Source organism: Lasioglossum baleicum, chromosome 4 (assembly GCF_051020765.1).
Source record: "Lasioglossum baleicum chromosome 4, iyLasBale1, whole genome shotgun sequence".
NCBI lineage: Eukaryota > Metazoa > Arthropoda > Insecta > Hymenoptera > Halictidae > Lasioglossum > Lasioglossum baleicum.
Window position 1 is genome coordinate 17,605,291 of NC_134932.1, and position 27,682 is coordinate 17,632,972.

A 27,682-nucleotide genomic window follows, 5' to 3' on the forward strand; every position below is an offset into this window, starting at 1 on the left:
ATGTGCGGATTATCTAATACCTTAAATGCAATAAATCAATCATTGTACAATACAATTTCTACATAAAGATATTGTTTGTCTTTATTATTGTCGTAATTATACTGGGTGCTTCTTTCTTTTGCACAGTAGTGTACGTAGAAACAAAAATCGCTCTCCTCAACGTTACGCTCACTTCGCCACTCCACTACACAATATTCCCATACTAAGTTATAGAATTGCTGGGCGATGAAATGGAAACAATCGAACATTTGTGATGACTAGACTGCAGATCTTTATGCAAAATAAAAATTGTCTGCATTGATTGCAAGAAATAGAAACTACATTGAATTTTATTTCTTCCCTTAATGATTTTAATAGAGGAGAAATCGTATGCAGGTATATTGATATTTTCATTTAAAAAAATTTTTCAACAATTTTGAATTTCATCTACTCAATTTCGCTATAAATGCAACATCTGCAGTCTAGTGATGACCTTGCCGATGACCTTCGATGTTAGAACAGCGTTAAAGCTTAATTAAAATACAGGAACATTGGTTAATATGAAAAATTGAGAAGAGTTAAGAAGAGCAAAACGTGCGACCTATTCAATGTACCGGTACAGATCGTTCGGAGCGAACGGTGCGGCGAAAATACAGCGGAAGTCAAGACGCGGAAGTTCCTGGACGTGGCGGAACGTTACGTCAAAAGTCACGGATGTGCCACATGAAATCGCGTGAGAATGCCTCGGGGTAACGTGGAAGGCGTGTTGGCGGCAACGACGTGCAGACAGATGGGAGTGGTCTCCGCAATCACGATGGGCGTGGTATTTTCACGGCGTGCTGCAGCTGCACCCTCCGTTGCAATTCGCGCGCGTTGCATTTGCCTTCAAACGTGGAGGCGAATTGAGCTACGCGAAATTTATTCGCTACTCCGCGTCTTCTTGCGCGATCGCTTGCAACACGATTCGAACAATTTTATTGAATTATTCAAATTCCTATTTCGACATTATTTCAGTTAGTGAAAACGATACGACGGGTTTCAACTCTTCATAATCGGTGAAACCGATTTTTAGGAATAATCAGCGTACAAATATTAATAAAGTCTTTTCATATTTAATGTGTACAAGTAAACTCTATTTCGTTGAATGAAAATTCATGAGATATGAATAAATTAACTAGAAAGAAAAATGCAAAAACTTTATGGTCAACCTATAATTATATGTTTTTCCAAAATTCTAGAAAACTGTCTGTAATTTAGGTGTAAATGTTGGAAGGATGCTTAAGTTTTCTGACGATGATTATTTATACATATTTACGATATTATTGACTGAATATTACGAATTGATTGTAACAGTAATGAAGAATGATACGTTTGCAAAGGTTACAAATGGAAAATATAATTATAACAAATTCACTTTCATGTTCACAAGAATTATTTAAATTTACTGCAATACTAATTTTAGTCACGCGGTCGAATATGTGCTAACCCCTTGACGTGTACAGACGTCTGAAATACGTCTTATAGATATTTATTATGCCATTGTACACATTGATGTAAAATGTAGTATCAACATAATTTATTGAATCAACATCAACATGTTTATTATGATTCCAGTAATTTATACAAAAATTCATTATACCGAGCACAAAATATACATAAAAATTGCAAGACTAAATTTCTTTGGGTTTTTTGCAACGTCTGGGAGCATCTTTGTAATTCAAATAATTATTAAATATACATATAGTATGACGCGCCGGTCATTTGTCGTAGTACGGTTACCTCGTACATATGTGAAGGGGTTAATAATTTTCACCGACTGTATAAGAACAAAAAAAAAAGCTGAAAAATCGAATTCATTTTATTTGTCTAGAAGATAAGATTCCAGCGAGTCTCCCAATAAATTAACGACGCGCATCCCGACGGCGACGTTTCGCCGCGAAATCAAGCGATCGAGCACGGATCGGAGCGAGGCCGGATCGGTCCCGGAACCATGGAAAAAAGGTGAGTCGCAGCGTAGCAGCAGCATCCCGATTGCAGCGTAGGGTACGCATGCTTTTTATTCACGATTTACATGATAAATCTCGTCAGGAGGACCGACTCGACATCAAAGTTGAAAGGCCGAGGAGGATCGTCCGAACGTCGTTTGTATCGGCCCGGCGCGGTAGAGCGAAAGAGCAAGAGAACGCGAAAGGGAGAAAGAGAGAGCGAGAGAGAGCGAGAGATCGGAGGCACAGAATGGCGCGCAGGTAGCGCAAGAAAGGTCGGTCGGCCCCTCAGATGCTCGCAATTAATAAGAGCTTAATGGGAGCTGCGGGGCCGATATAGCGCCGCCACGTTCGGGGCCCGTTTCTTCGTTGTTCTCCCACCGAAATCATCGATGCCGACAACAAAAACTCACGGCACGGCCGTAAAACATTTCGCTCCACTCGACGGAGGTGCTCGGGACACGTCTTTGCAAAAAGGGCCGCTCCTTTTTAACCCCCGCTTCTCGGCGAATTATATAAGAGACAGGGAAGAGTGTCCCTTCCGAAGGATTAGGATCATGTTGGGGACACGCCGAGCAAGAATTCAGGTCCAATTTTGCGATCGGGAAAATTTTCAGACTGCTATAGACTGCGCCAATGTATCATCCACTAACTTGTCAAGTCTGACGTGTACGAACCGATGTATGGTATTGGAACTAAACCTAATTAAACAACGCGCATTTGTGTATTTAGTATACGTAATATGTACAATATTAAGTCTGGGTTAGGTACAAGATGGTACAGTAGAACCTCCTTTATCCGAACCTCGTTTTATTAATGCTAAACCTCGCGTAGGTACATCAATATACAGCGTCTATCTTACGAGCTATAGCCCAACGCACAGCTACTATGATCGCGTATTTTGAAGTAAATGCTATGACCTTCATGCATCGATTCCAACAAAGAAGAAAACGCGGTCTGTTGTGTCCACACCTTTATGTACGAAAACAACAAACTTTTATAATCTTATCGATCTCTGTTATCGGAACAAACAAGAGCTGAATATGGGAGTACCTGTTCGGATAATCGCGATTCTACTGCACCATTCAAGGGTTGAACAAACCGGCATTCGAAATATGCGGCACTTCCCCTGTATCCCGATAAACCAAGAAAAACGAGTAGACCAATGCCAGACATCGCGCTTGTGTGTACGTAACACCCCTAATCGATAACACTTGGCGACTGGGCGAAATGAACCCTCATTTTACTCACCGGAAAGGGGTGCATACGGGCCATGGGGGTACGGGGGTGCGGAGGAAGCGTCGACGAGTGACTGCGACGGCGTCGCCGACGTCCAGTCCTTGTAGGAGGCCGCGGCGTGCGCGTGGTGCGCCGCATGGTGGGACGTATGGTGGCCAAGTCCTCGTGCACCACCCAACAACAGGCCACCGTAACTTGTCACGGCCGCCATATTATGGTGGTGATACTCGTGCACAGCTCTGCAACACAAACCGTGGAAACCTTTTACTTCGATCCTTGATGTAAATACCGAAGAGACTGCGGTATTGCCTGACCAGAAAGAAGCAAGAAAGAGGGCAAGAACACGGGGTTCTCTTGCGCGCGACAGGAAAAGAAAAGTAACTGAAAATAAAATAAAAAAAGAGAAGAACAGAGAAGGGAGGAGCGAAATGAGAGGGGGGCAAGAGGGTGGCGCGAGAGAGAAGGAAGAAAAGAATTCTCGATATCGTGCCTCTTCTCAAGAACGGTGACAGACTGGTAATTTATACGGCGGCCGACGCAAGATCAGCGCTAAAGATCTCTCCGAGCAGTGGTACCTGCTCCCGACGGTTTTCTGTATTTTTCACGTCTCGTTTTCTCTTTGCCTCCGCGCCGTTCTCTCTTCTTCCCACCGTCTCTCTTTCTCACCGAGCCGCCTTTTGTACGGTCCTTTAATAGGACCTCTCTGTCTGGCTTGCATCCCCCCGGTTCTCAGTCGGTCCGTCCCTCTCTTTCCTCGATTTCTCATGATTTTTCTCAGATTCCTTTTTTTCTCCCTTTTTCTGAACCCTCTACCCCTCCGGGCCTCCTGGCCGGCTCGTTTCCCCGTCTCGTGCACGCCACGACATTCATTTCTGACGGTTTATCCCGGCAGGCTATCGCGTAATGACCGTGTCGCGCCTGCCGGAGGTGGATTTTTGGAATGCGTGAAACATTGGCCGCATTATCGTCTGTTAATTGAACGAACGACGCTCGCGACCGTTCCGTCGATTTGTCACGGGACGGTTTCGCGCGTCGCGCGCGAAACACGAGCTTCGAGTGTGAAACCGGTCGAATTTAAAATGGAGCACGCTCCGCGGTGGACCGGATGGATGAGATTCTTTCCGAGGACTTCTTCCCCGGCTGTTTGTAAATATGCGGTGCAATCTGATCGGACCCGCAGAAACTCTATTTGCTTCAATCCGCCAGTAAAATGAATGCGTAACGATCAATTCGGGGAATATTAAACCGGCGGAAAAATGCTTTTAATGAGAGCGAGATGCGTGTGTGGTATACATATGTATACGGTTAACACATATCCGATAGTATGAATCAAATTAGTAATTTTATCGCCAGTAATGATCGAATGACCAATATTAATGTTAATCATTTAATACTCTGTATCACTATTTAATGTAGTCACTGCATAATAAACTTTTTAATGTGGTTATTAAAATTTTTGTGTGATACAAGAATGTAAGTAAGTTACTCCAGTTTCTTTATATCAAAATGAATTAAAATAATCCAGATACTGACGTGGTTAATCATATGCGATTGTACTAATTAAAAATCTTCCTGGAATTTATTATCAGCGTTTTCAACATACTCGTGCTCGACATGAGAGTGCAGGGTTGGCAACAGATGAAATAATAATTTATTAAATAATATAAGGAAGAATAGAACATAGGGAATCTCCAATTGTTTTAAATATTAATTATTTCAATTGAAAAATTCTTCCCCTGCGAAATATGTTGACGGAAGTTTCAATGGGAAAAAATAGAGTGAGTTGTGCACGATTAACTTCATTCGACGTGTCGAACTTATTACATCTTTTGGAATGCGCGTGAAATTCATTATTTTATTGAACATTTTGTACAAGAGACAGGTATGGAATAAAATTTTAATTTCGGTTGTAGCACGGCGGTTTTCGCAGGGTTGAAATTTTTATGAAATGGTGAGACCAGAAGTGAACTAAAATCGATATTGTAGTATTGTTTTTAACCATTTTGATTGAATTTAATAAATATTTTGTTGCAGCTTCCAGAGATTTTTGTTTGGATATCATGCAGCTGAGATATTTTAGATTTGGAAGTTGTGTATATGTATAGCTTTGTGTGTAATTGTTAATGGAATGATTAAGGAATGTTGATAAAGTGATGGGATTTAAGTTGCTTTTTCTATAATTTAGTTTAAGGAAGGAATTCCTGGTTGTGAGCAAACAATAACAGGACTGTTTAATATTCTTTATACTCAGACGGTAAATAAGTTTTTAATAACAAAACTGCTTTTTTATTGAATTTCTAAAAATTTTCCTTACAAACTTGTTATTCTTGTAATTGATTAAAATAACAAAAAGAAGTGTAAATAAAATATTCGATACAGATTGAGAATCTGACACTGACCTGAGGCAACACTAAACCTGCCAAACACTAAAAGTGACTCAATTGCGATACAATAAAAATGATTACACTGTATCTACTTAGATTTTGTGCGATCTCTACTAAAATTTGTGCTTTGTAAAGAAATTTATTGAATTAATTTTTTTTTTTTAAACACGAGACCGGTCATTTGTTCGGTAGTGGTAACTTTAGTGTTAATAATATGTACATTCTTATAATGTATTATTAAGATTAAAAATATTGAAGAAGAAGAAGAACAAGAGAAAATTGGTCAAATTGGATTTCAACGTGAATGTCCATTGTCCTGCGCTTATTTGCAGTAGATAAAAGTATTAAATGGACTCACCTGTGGTGATATTGTGGGTAATGAGGGTGCCATGGATCCGTTGGATACTCATAGCCTTGACCTGGATGCTGACTGTCCCAAAAGGAAGCCGGGAAGTTCCTCATGGACATGGGAGAGATGTTTTCTATAACAAAATTGCAAATACCGTGTTGTTCAGACATTTTCTAACACACAGGAAGTAAATTGAAGTATAACGAAACGTCCTTTACGGTCACCGAAAAATAATATACAATAAAACAAAAAGATCGTTGTTCAACATTAAATTATACAACATTACATTGGATTTTCTCTTTCAGGACAAACTTGTGCTTGAAATTGTGATAATAGAAAGATAATTTGTTTGATTTCAGGTGACTTTTATGCGTGTAAATAACGGAGAAGTCACGGTATCCTACTTTCACAGCGCAATTAATCCTTAACAGTTGTGCAATGGCATGACGTGCTTCAATTAAAAACCTCAATCTATTTTCCATGTTTTGAACACGCAAATTGTAACAACAGCATTTTCCAGTGAACTAATAATGAAATTTCACGATTCGTAAACATGCTTTGAATTCCAACAGCGTTAAGAATAATTGATTTTATACCAATACAAATGCAAAATAACCAGCAAAAAATGCTGAGTAATTGAGAAAAGTGTCCATTAAAATTAAGCCTGATAACGCCCTTTTAACTCTCTATGTCCTGGAAATAATTTAAAGTAACATAAATGTTATCACGATTCAATGAATTCGAGGAATTCAACAGTTTTGCGGTGCTTGGAATAGAAATAATAGCTGCATGTATCCGTAGAATTCAAAACGTGAAGGATTGAAAAAGAAAGATATTTAATTAGAATTAAATTCTAGATTATCCAATGTTAATCAAAAGTTTATATCTACGATTGAATATTTCTGTACAAGATCGAATAGATTTTAACCCAAGATTAAAACTCATTGATGAAACTGTTCAACGCCATGTTAGCACCGTGCGTAAATATGGACACTGCAGGCTATTCTACGGAGTCTTCCATTGAGAAGTGTTATATTAAATTATAAATAACGCTGTTGTTTTACAATTAATAATTGTTTTACAATTCTACTAACCACGAGTGACAACTCTAATCTTCACAAATAAGAAACAACGCGAAATTTAAAATTACACCCCTTACTGGTAGACCCTTTATTCAGACATGAGATATTTGGAAACATCAATTTCATAATTTCATAAAGAAATAATAAAAATTCTGTGTAGCTAAATTTCAATTTAATACTCTGCAACTACTCTTGTTCACGATTATTCAGATTGTAAAGATGAATTTGTACGGAATTATTCAATAAATTTAATTTGTTTGGCATGTACTATGACAAAAATCACTAAAAATCTTAGTAAATGCACTCTTGTTATTTTTATCAAGTAATTCTCTTCTAATCCTCCACACATCTAGTGTTAAAAGTTAATGAAAACTCGTCAATCGATGTGGAATAATTTGGCCACCCACTGTAATTGTGTCAATATCCAATAAGATTCTATTTCCAAATCGAAAGTGATCCATACACGGGTGACGTGGAAATAACCTTCGACAGTGAATCACGCAGTATCCGCCATAGATCTGCGATCATCGATTGACCCGGATCTCCTCGGAGAAAGAGACGAATAGACGGAGCAATTTCTATCGAAAGCGAGCGATCCCGGCGAAAGCAAGAATGTTTATTAAAATATTTGTATCGTTTCCCACGGGGCCAGCACGCGATTCTTTCGAGGGCTCACGATAAACGGGTAGCCGGATCCCACGAGATCGAACCGCACGACAGAAAGGTACCGCTCGGTTGTTTTACAAGCGACCACTCCAAAGCCAGAAGCTTGTCGTGTATCCTCCCGCGAGTCTCCGGGTCCTTGGTCCCAGGATTCCTTTTTCTCCCTCGAATCTCTCCTTTGGCCAATCCAAACACATATTCGAAGGTTGAACCAACGAGGTCGAACCTGCCGACGATTTATACTTCTAATTCCTCCTCTCGCTCTACCTCGATCTCATCTCCGCCTTCCACAGCTGGCTCTTAACTATCCCATGGTGACCGTGTCGACGACTAATTTATCCTGACTCGTGGAACTCCCATTATTTAACGTAACCAATGTCAACCAGAAGATATTGTTTGAATACACTAACCTTCATCCTTTTCGAATGCGACCATAGCTGTTCTGTCGATCCGTTTAATGATTACACGACATGAATAGCTTCATTTTAGCCCCTAGACTACCAATTATGGGGTAGAGTATCGATCACTGCACCTCGATCCATTGCATCGATATGTTGAGCAAAGCAAGACAAGATTCTTCACAATAGTGGATAATAAAGGTTTACGTTCACAAAATAATTCTCTTCTGGAATATCCGTAGAATTTTGTTTGTTGTTTTGTGTACTGATCTTGAATTTACGTGTACAATATTTTTGTTCCCTGACCAAGCCGTCAATGTTGAATAAATTATGAAACTTATCATGTCATTTACAGAGTCGCCAGGGGACGGAGTACGAGAAAGAGAGAGAGAGAGAATTGAGGAGAAATGTTACCCCCCTCCCTCTGCCAGTACCGGATTAGTCACGTGACATTACGACACACGCACGACAGAGACGAAACGCGTCACGTGACCGAGCCGTGGCGTAAGAGTAGGGGAATAGTGTCGTAGAAGGGGAAGATAGAGTGGGGATTCGAGTCTCAATGTTGCGACTGTGCGCGAATTTTCGTCGTCTTTATTGTTCGAATTTTATTGAACGTATTAAATTTGATTAAACTTGTTTAGTGCTAATCTTTTAATCTAGCAAGTTTAATCTTTTTCAGTAAACGATTAAGCTATGATTGCAGGAAAAATGTGGCATCAGTGACAAAATAGACACTGTTCTGAACGTTACAACATGTACTAAATTCATTTTTTTCTATTGTTGCCAATTTGACAAAAAAAATCTCAAAAAATAAATCATATAATTTAATGTATTACGTAACTGTACCGATTATTTCCACATAAGGTATTAAACACGTTTCCAATATACAATTATTCAGAACTTATCTTTAATGAATGCGTAGCGTACAAGATAACTTACTTTACGTATGAATATTAAAGAGTACTCGTTATCCTTAAGGTAGACTAATTGTAAGAGGTTGAGAGATAACGCAGAGTTACCTCTATTGACCTTATCATTGATATACGTATAGTGTAACAAATAAAATGTTGACAAAAGCTGAATAAATGATACAATCAGTTTACTGTTGATAGTGAATATTACATGCTCGAATCGCTTTGGGTTGCATTCCGGTTACGTAGTCACAAGTGGTAGATGCCACAGTAAATATTGCGCAACAGAGAGACCATCCATAAAATCAAAATTTACAAAGCAAGGTCTTTGAATACAGGTTGAAACGCTTGCAAACTACAATATTGGAGGTTTACTTTGATTTTAACACAAATTTGCATGGGATTAAAAGTAAAATAGAATTTTTGTTACACATTATTTTATACTATCACCATTTATTTCAAAACCTGTTCATTATAGTAAGTTATTATTCGTTGTTTAAGCCTTCACATACATTTTTTATGTTTAGTGTAACGTTCGGGAAGTTAACAAGAATCTATGATGTTTTAGTATTTTAACTATTTCAGCATGTAGATTTGTTACTGGAGTAAATGGTGATAACTAGACAGCGGATCTTTATGCATTTCTAGTAAAATTGAGCAGATGAAATTGAAAATAGGTGAACAATTTTAAAAATTGAAAATGTTAATATATGATTTCTCCTCAATTAAAATCATTAAAGGAAGAAATAACATTCTATTTGGTTTCTATCTCTTGCAATAGATGTAGACAATTTTTATTTGGCATAAAGATCCGCTGTCTAGTGATAACCAAGTTGGTAATATAAGTACATCGAAAATGAAAATAAAATGGCAATATCCGAGATTGGAAGAAAGATTTAATTTTGAACTTAATATAGAGTACGAAGTAAATTTAAAAAACAAAAGAAAAGTGACATACAGTTAAAAATTGGTGAACAGTTCGAGCCTTGAAGATGTGTATCGCAATCCCCGCAAATGTTTCGTCAACGCGGGAGTACCCGTTCGTCCGATGAACATATTAACAACGCTCGCAGGAAGGCAGAAGGGTCGGTTTGCGCGTGTGGAGAGATCGAAAAATGTCGAATCGATCGGCGATCTCCGAAGGGGCCAGTGGTCGGACGACGATACTTTAATCCGATTGGGTATCGGGTCGTCCCGGTAACAACTGACCCGCGACACTTTAAGCATAAAGAAGCCATGGGGCCGCATTGTTTCCCACGCGTGGAATGCCGAATGGAAGGAGGAAAGGGGGCTCGTTCCCGACGAACGTGTAAAATATACTTTCTCGTTGATGCCGGGCTCGGGAACTTGGCCGCGGATTGGCCGAGGCGGCGCGGCATCATCCTCCTACACACGTATCAAGAAAGATTGACTAACTATCGCGTTAAATATTGCGATTTGCTTACGGGGGAGAAGATGCGAGATAGCGGCCGGAACCGGCCTTCCACACACTTTTCGTCCTTCGTTCCTCCGCGTCCTTCGCCCTTCCTCCAACCCCCTTTGATCCCTCTCTTCCACTTTCTTGGGCCAAGCCGCCGCAGCCGCTGGCCACTGCCGCCTCCCTTTCCTCTTTCTTCTTTCCCTATCCCCCTTTTCTGTCTCTTCTGGCCTCGGCTCACCGGCCTCGGCCGACTGTCCTTTATTTATTAACGCAATTAAAGAAACAGAGTGTCGAGCGTCCACGGCCGGCTTTCTACTGTGCCGATGCCGCGGAGACGGCCGACGGGAACGCACCGATGCGATGGGAGAAGGGAGCCAGGGAGATGACCAAGGCAGAATTCAATTCTATGCGGACGCCAACGGAGCCTCCTGATGGAACTCCAAAGGGTTGTCGATGCCAAATTCACGGACATTCAATGTTCTTCGGACTTGTGTCTGATTTGTACGTAATTGGAGAAACAGTTTTGTATCTCTTTGCGCTCAGTCCATAAGTAAGTTACAGTCCCCCTCTAACTCCTGTTCCGAGAGAGGCACGTCTTTATGCGGTGGATAGCTATGTGAGAGTTGCATTGGCGGTGACGTATTGTGAATTTGATCGCATCAGTCAATCGTGTACTGTACTATATGTAGTATATTCATACAGTGGAGTAATTGTGAAACTTTTCCAAGATAGCACACTTATTTTGGTCTCTTTCTCGCACAAATTCCTGGAACGTCACCTGCCCGGATATATGACCAATGCCGGTCCCGGTCGGTGACCACATAACCGGGCATGTACTGTACTTTTCAGACCCATCGTGGACTCGTTGATGCAGTGTTGTTACGCGTAATTTGCGACTCAGTTCCCCAAACAGCCTAACAAATCTTCAACCTAGCGGTTTCCAAAGTTAAAATACTTTGTGCCACTGCAGACTCGCTCAGGCACCGCCAGTACGCTCAATTTGTGGCCCTCTTTTCCCTAAGCAGTCCTCAATTTCTCAACTTAAAGGTTTCTAAAGTGAATCGGCACGGCACGACGACGCACGCCGCCGAGGATCGCGCGCTCGAGGTGTCAGGCGTTCACAAATCAAAAATAGACAGAGACGCGTCATTAGTAGTCGGTGCTGTCTGAACGGTTGTCCAGGGCGTCGTTTCTTTAGCAGCGGCTGGCTGTGCAGCAGCAGCCTTTAGCAGCGACTCGCAATCAGAATAACGAGCTATCCGGTCGCACCGCCACATCAATCTGCTCTGGGTTACGTTTTGACGAATCGCGGCACCGGGACCCGCGACGTCTTTATAGAGCCACCTTCTGGCACGCGGCCAACGCCACGCGTCGACGCCGAGCGGCACGACGCCTAGCCCCGCGAGAAACTTATCCGACTCGTGTCAGCCGATTATTTTCCGAGGGCTCAAGAAATGAAACACTGCGAGACCGTGTCACCGCGAAGATTTACCGACTACATTTGTATCGGGCTATCGCCCGCGAGGTCGACCGATCGACGTCGCTGGATCGGAACCGGCGAGAATAAATCATTCCAGACTGGAATCGGAGGAACGAATGAACCAGAAAAAAATGCATGATCCTGGGATCTGTTCACCTCTTGCGCGATTACTACCTTAAACCATATTATACTTATCGCCCGACAATGTTATAGGATACATTATGTCAAAAAATACCAAGATATCTTAAATAAAACACAAGTTTTCAATTTTCGTCAAAATTTATTTTGTCGCCTTCAAAATAGGCCCCTTCCGAGGCAATGCACTTCTGCCAGCGCAAAATCCAATCATCGAAGCACTTCTTATAAGCATTTTCTCGTATGGCCTTCAGTTCCTTCAGCGAATTTTGTTTCACGGCCTCCACCGACTCAAAACGGCGACCTCAAAGGGGTAATTTGAGTTTGGGGAATAAGAAAATGTCACAGGGGGACATATCTGACGAATACGGTGCTTGGTCGATGACATTCGAGAGTTGTCGAATGTTTGGCCAAAAATTCGGTTATAACGGTCGCTTTGTGAGATACCACTCATATTCTCGTGCCCTCGATGTAATTGAATCACCGAAGGCCTTATTCAACATTTTCAACGAATCGATACAAGAAATTTCATTGGCAACAAAATTTCAAGTAAACTCCTTGTTGAATTTTTATTTCCATAGATTGGTAAACTCGGCAGCTGTAAACAAACTATGCGACAGATCGAGCTGAAAATCCGCGTCGTAATAGTTTACAGTACTACTAACTTCTGGAAACAAAAAATTTGTTAACATCTCTTACGCGGGCAGTTTAAATGAGGATGTCTCGGCACTTTTTGACACAATGTATGCATAGGACGCACTGTAAAAGTTACAGTACTTATGAATTCATGTAGAACAGAAGGGATACTAATTTTAATCTACATCTTATCTTGTAGAACAAGACACTTCACTGGGAAGTAATACTTCATATATGCAGTGACCTATCAACTGGATTGCTCAGACACCTGTTCTTGTCAAGAGTTATCATATATTTATCATTTCACAGGGAACGGGGCGATAGGCTTACACACAATGAATGTCAACAGCTATTTCATATGAAATAAAACGGAACTTTTTATTACTTGCAATACTATTTTGTTTTAAATAGTTCATAACATAAGTACGCAATGCTTGCTTGGGATAAAAGCCAATTTAAAAATCGAATCATCAATGTCCGGACATTAAATACATTCAACAAACCATGTTTGATAAAGTTCATGTAACATAAAAACATTAATACAAAGAAAATCTTATTAATTATACTTGCGTTTCTATGTCCGTCAACGCATTACGTAGGTAATATATTTATGCAAAATAAAAACTTTATACATAAATTCCAAGAAACTCTCTCTCTCTCTCTTTTTTAATCAACTGAAATACTTTCAATCATGTTTTCGATACGATCTAACCATTTCTATCACAAGCGCGTAAAATCCACAATCTAATAACAATCAAGAAATTTCCAGCGTGTCAAAACGTTGTCGTGCTTCATAAATGGTCTACGTTCCGTTCGACCATGCTTTGAAAAGTGGTCGGGCAACATTTGTCGAGTAGACACAGCCACCGCTCGTTGCGCGCCGGATCGGGACTTGATTTAAATCGCGCGACCTACGTCAATATTTCACATCAAACAATTAAACGTTCGCGGAAAGAAAACTGATCAAAGGCGGGCCGATATGGCGAGCGTCGTAACGTTTTCAATTACGGTGCATTAAATCTCGCCGCGTCATAGATTACACGGCAATTTTCATCCGTCACGATCCGCGGCCGAGAGGCGGCCACTGTGAAAAAGTGCGATCGTAGACCGAAGACGGTATCGCTGCTAATCTCGCGGCAGCGCCTTTGAAGACGCCAACATGTCGTGTAAGGGCGATGTCAAGTAATTGCGTCTCTGTTGCGCGGCGCAGGGCGTTAATTTGACGCCACCGACTGGAACGACGCGCTCAATTTCCCGAAGTCAACGTCGCCGCCGTTTCTGAGGCCTCGTATTCGCATTAGAGTACCCCGATAAGCCGCGCCCCTTGCACACCCTTCGAGGACGTTCCAAATTAACCCTTTGGTCGGAAGCATGCGCGCTGATAAACGCCCGCGATTTTTCAGTTTCGCCAAGCCGGTTACGGTGACTGATCGCGAGCGCTGTTCCTGTCGCGCGCGAGCTTGTGCTTTTCTTTTTCTTTGGCACCACCAGAAAATGACGGGGACACGAGCACTTGAGACGTCTAGGGGCTCTGATGACGGGTCTCGTTTATTTAGGCTTGCTGCTGGAAAAGCGTGGAGGAAGATTGAGGGGATTGACTACTGTGAAATTTCTAAAAATGTAATAATGACTATTATGGCTGTACTTTAATTTTATGGAAGTCGGAATAGGTAATTAAAATATTTCTTGCATTGATTATAAGATTGCTTGTGGCAGAAATATTATTCATTTCTATTAATATTCATGCTCTCTCTCTCTCTCTCTCTCTAACATTTTGTGAAATTTGTATGGCCCATAAATATTGTATAGAGATTCGTTAATAATGACATGCTCTTTCATGAACACGTTTTGCAAAACAGCATTTAATTATAACATTTCTAGCTTCTTCAAATGTAGATTGCAATTTTTATACATTTATAAAAATGAATAGATGAAACACGAAGTTGTGAAGGCATCAGAAGATTTTAAATTACACAATTGTTAACCTACTAGAATTAAAAGAAAGAGTTTCTATTTCATCTCGATTCCTTGTAATCGACTTAGAAAATTTTTATTTTGCACAAACATCCGTAGTCTATTTGTTGGTAAAAAGATGACCGAGTGCTACCAGTATATGTAACGTGTTGACCAAAATCAATGTTCAGAACTGGGACTTTCAAAACAAAAATTTTGGTACATAAAATGTTCTCGAGTTCAGCCCATGAAATGATCTTGTAAAGATTGGCAGTTTTATGTGAGTTCTGGTCTTCAAAAAATGAATTTACTGTGGTTTGAATTCCAGCTCAGAACATATTTGATAAAAGCCATCAGCATGTGCACAATGTTGCCAACAGGACACAATCTGTTCCATATAAATAATTTAGACATCGTACAAAGGCGTTCCATATGCACAGTATCGAAACTTCAATAAGCATCTTTCCAGAGGTCTCCGGCTTAGGCCAAGCAGGAAGCACAGAATGTTCTCAGTATACATATACTTAACACTTAGCGCGGTAATTGTCGTGGAAGCGTGAGCCCGTGCACATTCATCTGGACCAGTTTGCAGCACACGTCCCCGCGGAACGCAAAGTGGTTAAATTCAGATGCTTCAGGTGTCGAGCACAAGAAAGCACGATGATCGTTCGTGTAGCTGCGCCGATGCGTTCTTATCGTGCACTCCGGGGGCAAAACGTTTTATCGTCGGCCCGTATCGTTCGGCTCGATCCTGTCGTATTAAGTCACGCCAACCGCTCCTGGTGCAGGCTCGTATACCCATACGAGTACCGAGTACCAGATGCAATTTCTCCCGTCGCATCGCGTCTCCTCTCGTCGCAAGAACTCATTCCCTCGAGAGAGAGAGTAACGTTGCCACCAATTTCCAGGCGAAATTACGATTTACAGCGACACGAAACGCGGCCGGGCCCGCTTAATCTCTCCGACGTTCTTTTTCGCTTTCGGACGGATATTCTCGGGCCAATCATCCTCCGCCGTCTCTTTGTCCTATGTCGCGGGACCCACCGTCGCGGACTTCTTTCAACTCATTAGCCGGTGAAATATGTTATCGGCAGCCAACGGGGAAGACTAATAACGTCTTTAGCCTGACTACACGGCTACTCGGATAATTGATAACTCGGAGCAGAGTAGCTGTGATTAAGGGGTACGCGTATCGTCGATCTAGGTGCTCGGTACTTCTTTGATCCGCCGTGGAAACTGCATTTAGCGTCCAGTTCCTGCTCGATAAGCGGCCTATGGTCACGTCGAGGTGGTTCTCTCTCGGGAACCTTGTTTTACTTCTATCAGATTCTTATTTTATGCATGGTGTCTTAATGCACCGCCTTTATCGGTGAAATACTGGGCTCGCTTCGCTCGAAGCGCTTTGTAACTCTATCGGCTTTGCGGATACTTCTTTTTGGATGTATCAAATATTTTTGGTATAGTTTATTTTTAATTGAAATGCGATTAATCCCTGAACGTTGATGTCAATGCTCGAATACGCAGAAACTGCTACATATTCCCATTTTCTGCAAACGTTGTACATTTGAGGTTATTACAATCTTATTGAATGTCGTAGAAAATTCTGAGTAATGTATTATAAAAACTTGTAGAGAACATGAAATGTATATTCATGGTGAAGGAATCGTACGATAATTTAAATAATATGTAGTAACAATAATTGCATAAAAATTACACTGTCACTTTAAAATACAGTCAAACATGTATAGTGCATTTTGAAACACTTGATCTATATCTAAAATTGACAATTCTGAATGGGAATACCCCCTTAAAATGAAATGCCACTAAAAGTAAAATGACAAAGATTATTTCCCTGAATTCCTTATGATATAAGATCAACCTCGTGTTTAGAATATAACTGTAAAAATTTGCAACAATTCTCGTATGCCACACATTTACCACATTTAAACTAAAGAAGAATGCCAAACTTCGATTTTTCAAGGGTGCGCAGCCCTCTGAAAAATATTCTTCACGGTAACATTCTCGTAGGTAATAAGACATCGCCGCGCAATAATACGATCCCCGAGAGAACGTTTCCGTCGAGCAGCAAACACGTGCCGTAAGCGCCGGTTCAAACAATTCCCAACCCTTCTTATCGTTTCTACCTTGATCCTCGAGCAGAGGGTGTCTTTGTTCTAGCGGTGAACACGTTCACCCACAGAGACGTTCACTCCTTGTACGTATGTTAGCCGGCATACCGCGGCTAAAACTGTCTCCGGCAGTGTCTCTTCGTTCCGTCCCCGCCCCCCGTTCGTTCCCCCCGTTCCCCTGGTCACGGATCGTCGTTCGTTTCCTTCTGCTCTCCCTGAGTCAGCGTACAGCATCTCTCGTATCCAGGCCCGGCGAGAGAGCAGAAGCTCTTAATTTACCTTTCCTACGACGAGGAACCGTGGCCGCGATGAAACGGTCGCGGGGGGATGCAGAGAACACGCGAGCGAGAGAGACGAGGAGGGGCCGGGGAACGCGCACGGCACATAACAATTAGGTCGTGTTGTCTTGAATTCTAAGCAGGCTAGTGAACTGATCCTGAGCACTGCCGCGAGATAAATGCGGCCTTAAACGATACCGATATAGACGGGCTGCTACGCCGATCGCTTGCCAAACTCGCTCGTGCTTGACAACCCCCAACCCCCCTTCTGGCCTTTCTCGTTAGCGGGCTCTTTCTTTCGGGAACGACGTCCGCCAAGCCGCGGCCCTTCTGCTCGATGATTCGCTCAGCCATCGACTATCCGAGTCCTTTTCTGGCGGTTATGAATGTTTCTTCTTGTACCTTCGCTATGCCGTCGATGTCACCCCTTTTTTTTACGAGCCGTATGATTTTAGTAGCTCGACTTCAATCGCGCATTCCACCGGCGAAGTTCACCGTCCACCGCACCGTTTGCGCCATTTCCACGTGCAGAATCGCAATACACGTTGCCATTCGTATTTTATTAGGTTAACGAGTCTATGCTTCTTTATATGTAGAAACGGTACCATTTTTTTCTAAGGTCGTTCTGACCGGTAACTTCGTTCATAAGATTTCTCCTCTTTTATCAATTACCTACTACATGAAAAATGCATTAATACTTTACTCCAAATATTATCACGGTTTTTAAAATACTTTCACTAAATGAAAGATGTTGTGCATATGGGAGTCGTTATACAATGTAGCACAGGGAGCAATTAATGTATTTGTTAATCACTCAAGCGTTGAAGTTAATCTGCCTTGGAAGATATACAGAAACGAGATGGACGTTAATTTTAAAATTTTATTCTCACTTAAAATAGAAGAGTAGCTTTTTGTTTTCAGTCGCCATCACGAAGCTGACTCGATATTATATGGCAAGAGGTTACGGTAAACATAGGTATAGAATAATTTTCTTTTTCTTTTAGGAAATTATTAGAGGCAAAGAAAATCTAATTATTATAATCACGAAGAAAATCGTACTGCAATGTATTAACGCTTCTGTGCAGGTCTGTGAGATCTACGAATTTGCACTGTTTTAATTTTCTTTAAATTAGTTTTATGCAGTAGAGCACGAATATCATTATATTAAGAAAAGCCCTGAATTTTTGCAAGAAAATATCGGCGAAAAAATGGCACTTTCGACCCGTGTCCTGAAGTAACGCGATAAGAGAAAGTATTCCCTGTATTCGCTATAACAAGACAATTTTCTCCATGTCGGTTGTTTCCCACTGATTAGGTAATATTTATATGAATTTTTAAGTATCTTCGCCATTCTATGTCCTTCGTCCCCGATCTTCCTTTTGCCCAATTCTTGTCCTTCTTTTTGTATTCTCGCCCTCGCACGCCCCGTCTCCCGCGCGACTTCCAGTCCTTCTTCTTCGTCTCCTTCTACAGGCCGACAGCGAGGGTTTTAGGTCTCCAAGTACGACGACGGTACAATTGTTACGTGGCTTGTTAGCGTTGTCGCGGGCTAATGGTGCACTTTATTATCGGTCTCCGCTTGCTCCACGTTGCATCCCCGGTGGATGCGTTTAAATCACCGTCCTTTGATGCATTAGTCCCGGCACCGGGCTCATGGCTGTCCAATCTTCGACGCGTGTGCTCCGATGACGTCGTGGCACCGGGATCGTAATTGGAATGAATCGGGACTTTGATGGATTCCCGATGGAAATCGCTACTACCACTTACATTAATCTGCACGTTTAATTTTAACCGACTGTTGAACACTGCATTAATTTCTCGTTGTCATTTCTGATATACTCTTTCAAATAGAGACGGAATTGTGGTCTGTATTTTTATAATGTTGAAGTGCCATTTCATGACACAGGACGTGTAACGTAGTGCGAAAAACAAATTTGTAAAAAGTCGTATGTGTTCAATCGTGCAAGCAACCCTTACACAGGGGGGAGTTCCCGATATTAGTTCGTAATTATATTGTGTGCGTAAAGCCTTGTTTAAATCAACATTTAGATATATAATTCATAGTTTTATCACAACTAAGCTGCAGATTTTAATGTAAAATAAAAATTGCCCAAGTGAATCGTAACAAACTGAAATTAAATAAAATTTTCTCTTTTGCTCATCTTAAAATGTCGAAAACAATCGAACAATATCCTTAAGTTCTACTAATGTGTTTTCAGCTGTGCATTTGACATATTCATTATTTTCATAAATAAATAAAATCCGTAGTTGGTCATATATAAATAGCAAGATTTTATTGAAGTTATAAACGTTTCGGTTCTTTACGTTTATATCTACGATATTGACACTAATTTTGAAAGTTGACACTTCTTCACAGTATCTTACAAATTATAACATTCAGAATCAACAGAATTTGTTCGAATTGTGTTTGGATGGAAGAGAAACGCGATAATTATTGATTGTATAAATTAATTCGTAGTAATGAGTTAATCGTAATTTTATTTTACATCCCAGTCTTCTACCTCCTGCATAGGGCATAGGGCATAGAGAATGATGGAGATTATTTTCGAGAATAGAATGTGTTTTAATCGTTTGTAAATAACTATGAATTCGCGAAGAAAGGGCGATAACTAGACTGCGGATCTTTATGCATTTATGGAGAAATTAGCTAGGTGAAATGTAGAACAGTAAAATATTAGACAAATCTAACAATGGTGTTACGTTGTTATCAATGTAAAAACGCCATTAAGGAATGAAATGAATTTTAATTTGACTCCTGCCTCCCACAAATGATACAGAACATTTTTACTTTGCATAAACACTCGCAGTCTAGCGATAACTATTAGCTACGTTCTTTACCAAACTTCTCTAAGCTAATTTAGCTTCGAAAAGTGAACTGCATGAGTTGATAGAGTAACTTACCTTTCAGTTTGTCGTGCGCTAGTGCCCTCTGAAAGTGTTCCTCTACTTCGGATGCAGCATCCCTTCGGTAGTGAGTGTAGACCACACAATTTGGATGTAGGTACTGCGCTCTGCTCTCGCCGTCATCTGAGTCCTCCGCGGCAGTGCCAGCACCTACGGCTACGAAAAAATTAACAATGGAACATTTTACCAGGCTTTAACCCATTCAGACCTGGCCAACCAATTTCGTGACAATTTGATGGAATTTTTGTTATAAATATAATTAAGTCTATACATATAATAACGAATCAAACTCTCGTCATGGAGATTTAAAACAAAATTCTACCAAATATGAATATCATTATTTTAAGACGATATGAAATTCTTTGCTTTTGTAACCAATGTTTAAGCATTAACGTACAAATATAAATTTTCTTTCCTCTTCTGTGGAATTATTCAGAATAACGTAGATCGCGTGATAAGATATCAAGGACGATTCAAACAATAAATTCATGTAAGGATTGCTGGGAACCACCAGTTCAATATTATATGGTATAGTAGATTCCATTTTCAAAAATTATATGTCAGGTTATTCTTTTATTTAATGAACTGTTTATGGTATGGCAGGTCTAAATGGGTTAAGGCTTTCTTTAGTTCTATATTTTCATACAATAATCTTCACTAAAAATAGTGATATAAACAGATATTTTAAAATAAAAAAACACGGTCCGGGTTAGGTGCGCAAGGATATGCATTAAGTAACCAGGAAGAAAAATAAAAATAATAGGTAACCAGGAAAGTGTGTACCGTTTTAATCATTGGAGATAATGATACATAGTACACAAGGAGGAATTAATAATCTCAGTGATCTAATAACTTATCATGGCTGTCTAGTTAAATGAGATAATAGTTGAATAAGTTAATAGCCATTTGTTACATTCTCCGATAAACAAGTTTCATGTTTTAGCATCTGCAGAGTGTATGCATGTACAATTCCATAATGACGAAACCTAGAAACAGCGCGAACTTTCCTGCTTATCTGGTATTTAAATGAAAAATGATGTAGTTGTTTCTAATGATACACGCAACATATGGTGAGGCGAGTTTTAGAGAAAAATTTAACACCATCTGTATATTAGTTTCAGCTTAATACTTAAAGGAAGAACGATAATTTCATTTGGCTTCTTCGTCATAATCAATGTTTATTTTGCATAGAGAGTCCACTTGTGTATCAGTAAATGAAATCGTTAAGGAGCGACGAAAATGGTACGTCTATCCTATAATTAGTTTAAAAATTGTAGTTCCAACTCACTCAATTGAAAAATGATGTAGTTGTTTCTAATTCTATACGCAACATATGGTGAGGCGAGTTTTAGAGAAAGATTTAACCTTCGCAAGGTAATGTGGAGTCTCTGAGACCTCAGCTTCAGATTTTTGAACAGAATTTTTATAATATAATATTTTTATAATAAAATTAAATCTATTTGTTCACTTTTTAAAAACGAGTCTATTTATGAAATTCATTTGTCAGGGTCTAAGTGACCCCACCTTACTATTTATGTGTTATTAAACCTTACCTTGCGAGGGTTAACAATATCTGTCTATTAGTTTCAGCTTAATACTTAAAAGAAGAACGATAATTTCGTTTGGTTCCTTCGTCATAATCGATGCAGACAATATTTATTTATTTATCCGTGAATGAAATCGTTCAGGAGTCACGAAAATGGTACGTCTATCCTATAATTTGTTTAAAAATCGTAGTTTCAACTCACCGTCCGTCGACCTATCATCGTCTAACGGTCTGGTAGGATGAGTAGTGGTTGCGCCAGCGGGTGGCCGTGGTTGCGGGGTTGGTCTTGGCGACGCTGGACTGGGTGCTGAACCGACGGAACCGGCACTACTGGGCTGTCCTTGCGGGACACTACCACTAGCACCGCAAATTTCAAGGCCCGCTGCCTCTAGTGATCTTTGGTGCACGTTCAACTGCAACAATATTACATTCCTCAATTTTTGAACCGGCTTCGCAAAGGAGGAGGTTACTGAATTCTATGAGTAGTATATTAAACTTTTTCCGGTTTTTTTATTCGTCAACTGTCCTAAGCAAGCAATTACAGTTTATAAATTAAATAATATATCTTTAATAATTATGATATATTTTGCTAACGTATTTGTTTATTTCTTGTTTATTTTTTTCTATTTTTAAATAAACAAATACGTTAGTAAAAGATATATCATCATTATTCAAGATATATTATTATTCATTCGCATCCATCCGAATCAAGTTATTTTAAAATGTATAATATACATTGTATAATAATGTGTAATGTACGATGTTTAATATTATTAATATTATTAAACATCGTTCTCTAAGAGAAACGCAACGAATCTTTACACTATAATAAATTTGAATAGTATTCCGTGTATGCGACAATAATTAAGAACTTTGTTAACATCCATGTACAAAATATCTGTCCCTGATACAAAATTTTCTAGTCTCATTGAAACTTGTTCCATGAAAACATTTTTCAAAGAATACCATGTCCATCTTTTAAACAAAATCTATTAAAAAGTACCATTTCTGACATTCATACCCAACAACTTAATTTCTGAATTTTGCCATTTTTACTTTCTTCTGCTACGTTTATCCGAGATCCATCATGGGCAGTTATTTAACATATACGCTGGTTAATGAAGAAGAAATCATGTAGAGGTATTTTCAATTAAGTTGGGTTGCGCAGCGTTAGAGGCAATTCTTTAACTATCTGCGTACGTCACTATGGTTTATATAAGTATTCTTCAAATATTTATACTAAACAAGTTTCCTTATACAAAAGCAAGCGAGCGTTAAATTAAAGAAATACCTGGCCTCTTTACAATCAATAGATTGTCGTGTGAGCTTACCGCATGGATATACCATTGCGTAGGCAAGAATATTTTTATTCGCTATGGGAATAAAAAAAAATATCGACTTTTTAAATTTCTGTAGTTGAAACGACGACGCGTCTTATACCGCGGGTTGATTTAATGCAAGTGGTAGAGTCGTGTACTTGAAATATTTTCAAAGTTACGTTGCGTCTTGATTGTCGAATGTCTTGTAAGAAATGAACATTTGATAAGCTTTATTAATGTTTCACTGTTTATGCACATACGATGATTAAGATAGACACGGTTCAGCGAAACGTGAACCGTTGGTTTCGCGGGTCTTGATAAATTTCGCAATGTCCTTTCACTTAGTAATTTTCACACGCTTCTCCTGTTGGGTACGTGCGAGCACTGTTAAACCTGGTGATATTTGTAATTATCAGAGTTCGTGCAAACCATCATTTATTTACTTATTCATGTCATGGGCAGTCGCGAGCCATCATGTGCTGCGGACAGTTTTCTCTTAATCTGACGTTCGTATTCATATTGTTCGCTAATTGCAAGTGAATAATCGTGGAAACGAGAGTGTGTATCGAAAATTTAAATTATCAAAATGCCCAGGATATTTTAAAACATATTCTTTAACCACAAAAATTCTACAAGATGGCACCCGCCATAATGGCATATGTATATTCGGTTTGATGGTACTGTTATGGAAATTTATAATAAAATTACAATACAACTCACCCCCTTCTATAACACGGTTGGATCGGACAAGCTTCAAAACATTTTGAATTCTTTAACTACAAAGATGGTACAAAATGGCGGGGCATCATACGTTGCAATGGCGTACATTCAGTTTGGTCACATTATTATTCCGACTATCTAGTAAATTCTAAAATAGTCTCTCTCATATCGCTTGGAGTGTAAAACCTGTATAACATTCTGTACAATACAGTGGGTCGTCCCACAATTATTATACTCAAAAAAATTTTCCGCTAAATATTGTTGTTCCTTCACATGATTAACGACAACATCTGACGAAAATGATGTAAGATGTAAGTGCAGAAATGTTAGTTTCGGGCCTGTGTTAGTGTTGAATTTTTATGTACTTAAGATTGTTCTTAACATTCCATAGAAGCTAGAAAAGGCGGAGTGACGAAATATTCATGAATTTAATATTCTTTTCTAGAATAACGTTGTCAATCGAAGTAAAAGTGTTTAAAATGATATTATAACATTACACCAAGAACAACTATTCCGTCGCTTAAGCTTCGAAAACACAAGTGTGAGTATAATAATCTCACGGTCTGTATGTGAATCACTAGAAATTCATTAATCAAGGATGTTTGGAAAAAGCGTTGTGATAATAATCTCCCTGGACAACGATCGTGGGCATAACCGCACAGAGTATCGACTGCAGTTCCTCAACCTGCGCATCCCTTCCCCCAATCATGCCATTCAAAACCACTCAATAAAGAGCCGGCGGCGGACGCACCAATCGATGCTTGAAATTGCAACAACCCCCGCGTGGCAACGGTATCGACGTGTCCGTCGGGGGCAACGTCAAAATATCGTAGGCCCAACAGGACCGTCGACAACGAAATGCCTGTCGATTAAACGCTTCGATATCCGACTGTCAGCGGCGCGGATAATTCGAGGGATTTTCCACCCCCCCTTCTCCTTCTCCGGACCGGTCCGCCCCCCTAAATGTCATCTATCCGAGCGTCACCCCGTGAATCCGAGTGGAGCAAACGCAGCGTCTGGGTTGACGTTTAGTAGGTAAATCGTACGAGCGACGTCCTTAGAAGAGGGGTAGGCCTCCATTGAGCACATACCAAAACCAGGCGTCGGTGTCCATTGTGCACCCTACCCCGGGGTCGGGCAGACTGCAAATAGCGCGAGAGCTATGCTATGCGCACTGGCATCGTCACGGCTGCTCGCAACGAGAGACCAAATAGGACGTAATGCTCGCTATTCATTAGATCCGAGGGATGCAAATGCCACGCTGGGTCATGGCATTCTGCTCGAATTTTTTCGGGCCGCGTCGCTCTACGCGATACGATCGTGCCCGCGAGCAAGCCAACTATTCGGCCACGCCGGATCGAAAGATGGCACCGGCTAGCCTCTCCGAGCCCCGACGCTCGATTGAGACATTCCTGTCGACGTGTCGATTTAGATTACTCGATACTCGCCGCCGCAACGCGCCGCGTCGGTCGACGACGATCCTGCCTCTGTTTTCAGGACCATAACTAGTGGTGCCGTGCAAAATCACTAACCGTCGTTTATCACTAGATAGCGGGTTTTTATGCAAAATAAACGTTTTCCACTGGAATACTAACGAACTGCAGTGACATACTAATTTATCTTCTTTCTCAATATGTTTAACAGGTTGAAAATGATATAACTACTTGAAATTCTACTGATGTTGTTGCTGTTTCAATTTACATCTTCACATTTTTGTCATAAATGCATACACAGTCGCATATCACATTCGTGATTTTAACTTCGTTCACACCGTGACCGTGAATTTTTTTATCAAGAGCGAATTTGCTCACTGTCGCGTCTCCCCTAATTCTTCTTTTCTCTCATAGTTCTTTTTTTTTAAATATACATCAATTAGCTTGCAACAAATATCTGCGTATTTTAAAATTACCTTAAGTTTTCTGTATATGTATAATGTAAATTTACTTCATTTAATGATAAGCATAAAAAATATTCAATTTTTTTCCGTACCTTATATTTGAGTATTTAAAAAAGAAAGAAAATAATTCTTCCTCTCAGATCTCACATAAGCTATGTATAAAGCTTTACAAAATACCAATGTATTACTTAACAATTATAGGAAACGCATATGATAGTTTGAGAAAGGTCTTACAAATCTAAGAAATCTGATAAAAATGCGATGTAACTCGCAATTTTGTTTCGATGTCGTTAATAAAGGGTGTATCAAAATGACCTGACATTTTAAATTGCGCGCCATTTTTTTGTGGGCAAACATACAGTACTAATCTTTGACAATTGGCATCAGGAATGTATTGAGGTTTAGTCATGGAGAATTACACAAAAATGGGGAAAATATTGCAGAGACGGTTCGAGAAGTCCGCACGTCTTTTGGTCATCATAACGCACCATCTCGCAACACTAATTGTAAGTGACGTCTTGAAGTAATGTATAAGCTGCGTATAACTTAGACTTAATATATACAGTGATCTTTTAACCCATACTTTGCAAGTAATTTAGACTCTGATACTTTTCATAACAATCTTCAAATTCTATGAACTGTGCCACAATAGACTGTATCGTATCTAATCAATCCTGGAGCATTGTTCAGAGTCAGTACAGTGCACATACGTCGTCCCCGAAGACTTAATCTTGATCGTCCCCGTATCCATGTCACGCTTCAGGCCTAACAAGGGAACAAGGCAAAATGAAATCTTGGCGGCTAATTTTTCGAATTCACGGTTCGCGCGACCACTTTAGCCCCTGGTAACGTCTCTGGTCACCCGAGTTACAGACGCTGGGTCGCCAAGGACTTCGCAGAAGTCGCTCGGTTGTCCGCAATCGCGGACAATTGATGTCAATTGCGATCCTCGGTGGACGTTGTCATCATACCTCGATCAATTCCCCGAGCCGGGTCAGGGAAAAGATTGCGTTACCTCCTAGGCGGAACCGTTAGGAGCGTTCATCAACGCGAAAGCTTAACGAAGCTGGCCGCGCAGTTCGACGTTAATTAATTTCGCGTGTATAATCCGGATTATTCGAGGAACTCGGAGGACGGGATCGGTCGACGACAGCTGTACACGATTTTACCTAGCTGGCCGGTGGCTGTCGAGACGTAGTCTCGTCCTGGCGGGAGTCGAAGGTCAGCAGATTGACGAGCGATCGAAAGTAAACGGCGGCCGGTGCACACAAGCGAAAACCATCTAGCTGAGATCGTGCAAGGCGATCCTGTTGCATTACTCACGCGGCCTGCTGATCGCGATGATGGGCTGCACGGAGAAATACAGCCGCGTAAATGTCGGTATTTTAATGACGATAGTCGAGATTTCCCGCGTGGCATCGAGGCCAAATGTTTCCTTCGCCGGCGCTTCCGGAGAGTCGTAGCTCACATATTTACTGAAAGGAATACTACAATGTCTCCATCCACAGTATCCGAAATTCCTATAAAGCTTGTTTCATAACTACTCAGTATTATTCCACACCAATAACAAAATTGTGTTCCGCACCACATTGTACACGTACACGTTGGTTTCAAAAAGACGTCATTCATTTAAAGAAAAATATCATTTTACAAGCCACTTTCATTTTCATATATGTACATATAAACTTAAAATTCGAAATACTTTTCTATTATTTCTGTATTAATAATTAATGTGACCACCTTCATTTTGTTGAATGACTGAATGAACGAAATGTGAATGAAACAATATTTTTCAATATGACACATCTCAACTTTTCAGCTTTTATCTCGTCAAACAATTTATTTTATGGAATTTCTGAGCCTGCTAAGCTGACACTGAAAGCCTTAAGACACTCTTTACAGCAGGATAACTTCCTTCAATTTTAAATGAAAGATTTGAGCGGTAAAATGGAGCTTTATTTGCTCAAATTAGTATATTACAAAATAATGGCGGTAAAGATAAATTCACGATGAGGATGCAAGAAGGACTAAATGTAAATCTCATACAAAATACATTACTTGCATATATTACTAATTAATGATAAAAATTATCAAAAGTAACCCCTACACAATGTCTTTATTCTTTTCTGTAAAAATTAAGGTATTCTTGTCCCCATATAATGATGACATAGTGACAAAATGGACCTAAAAAACTAGAAATACTTAAAGATAAACTTTGTATTCATAGTTAAACTGTTAATAAAGACGGTAA

General features: G+C 40.1%; 1 protein-coding gene across 2 annotated transcripts in view; it reads right to left on the minus strand.

Moving 5' to 3' along the window:
* The window catches only part of Vg (transcription factor vestigial), a 144,177-nt gene that overhangs the window by 17,519 nt on the left and 98,976 nt on the right, over positions 1 to 27,682 (minus strand). The window contains exons 2-5 of one of the 2 annotated variants that reach the window (XM_076421614.1): positions 21,698 to 21,908; positions 19,947 to 20,099; positions 5,946 to 6,069; positions 3,216 to 3,442 (exon numbers count right to left, since the gene is read on the minus strand). In XM_076421614.1, coding sequence (XP_076277729.1) covers positions 3,216 to 3,442; positions 5,946 to 6,069; positions 19,947 to 20,099; positions 21,698 to 21,908 — 715 coding nt within the window. Of the gene's footprint in view, positions 1 to 3,215; positions 3,443 to 5,945; positions 6,070 to 19,946; positions 20,106 to 21,697; positions 21,909 to 27,682 lie in introns of both variants that reach the window. The other variant, XM_076421613.1, reaches the window with a different exon arrangement.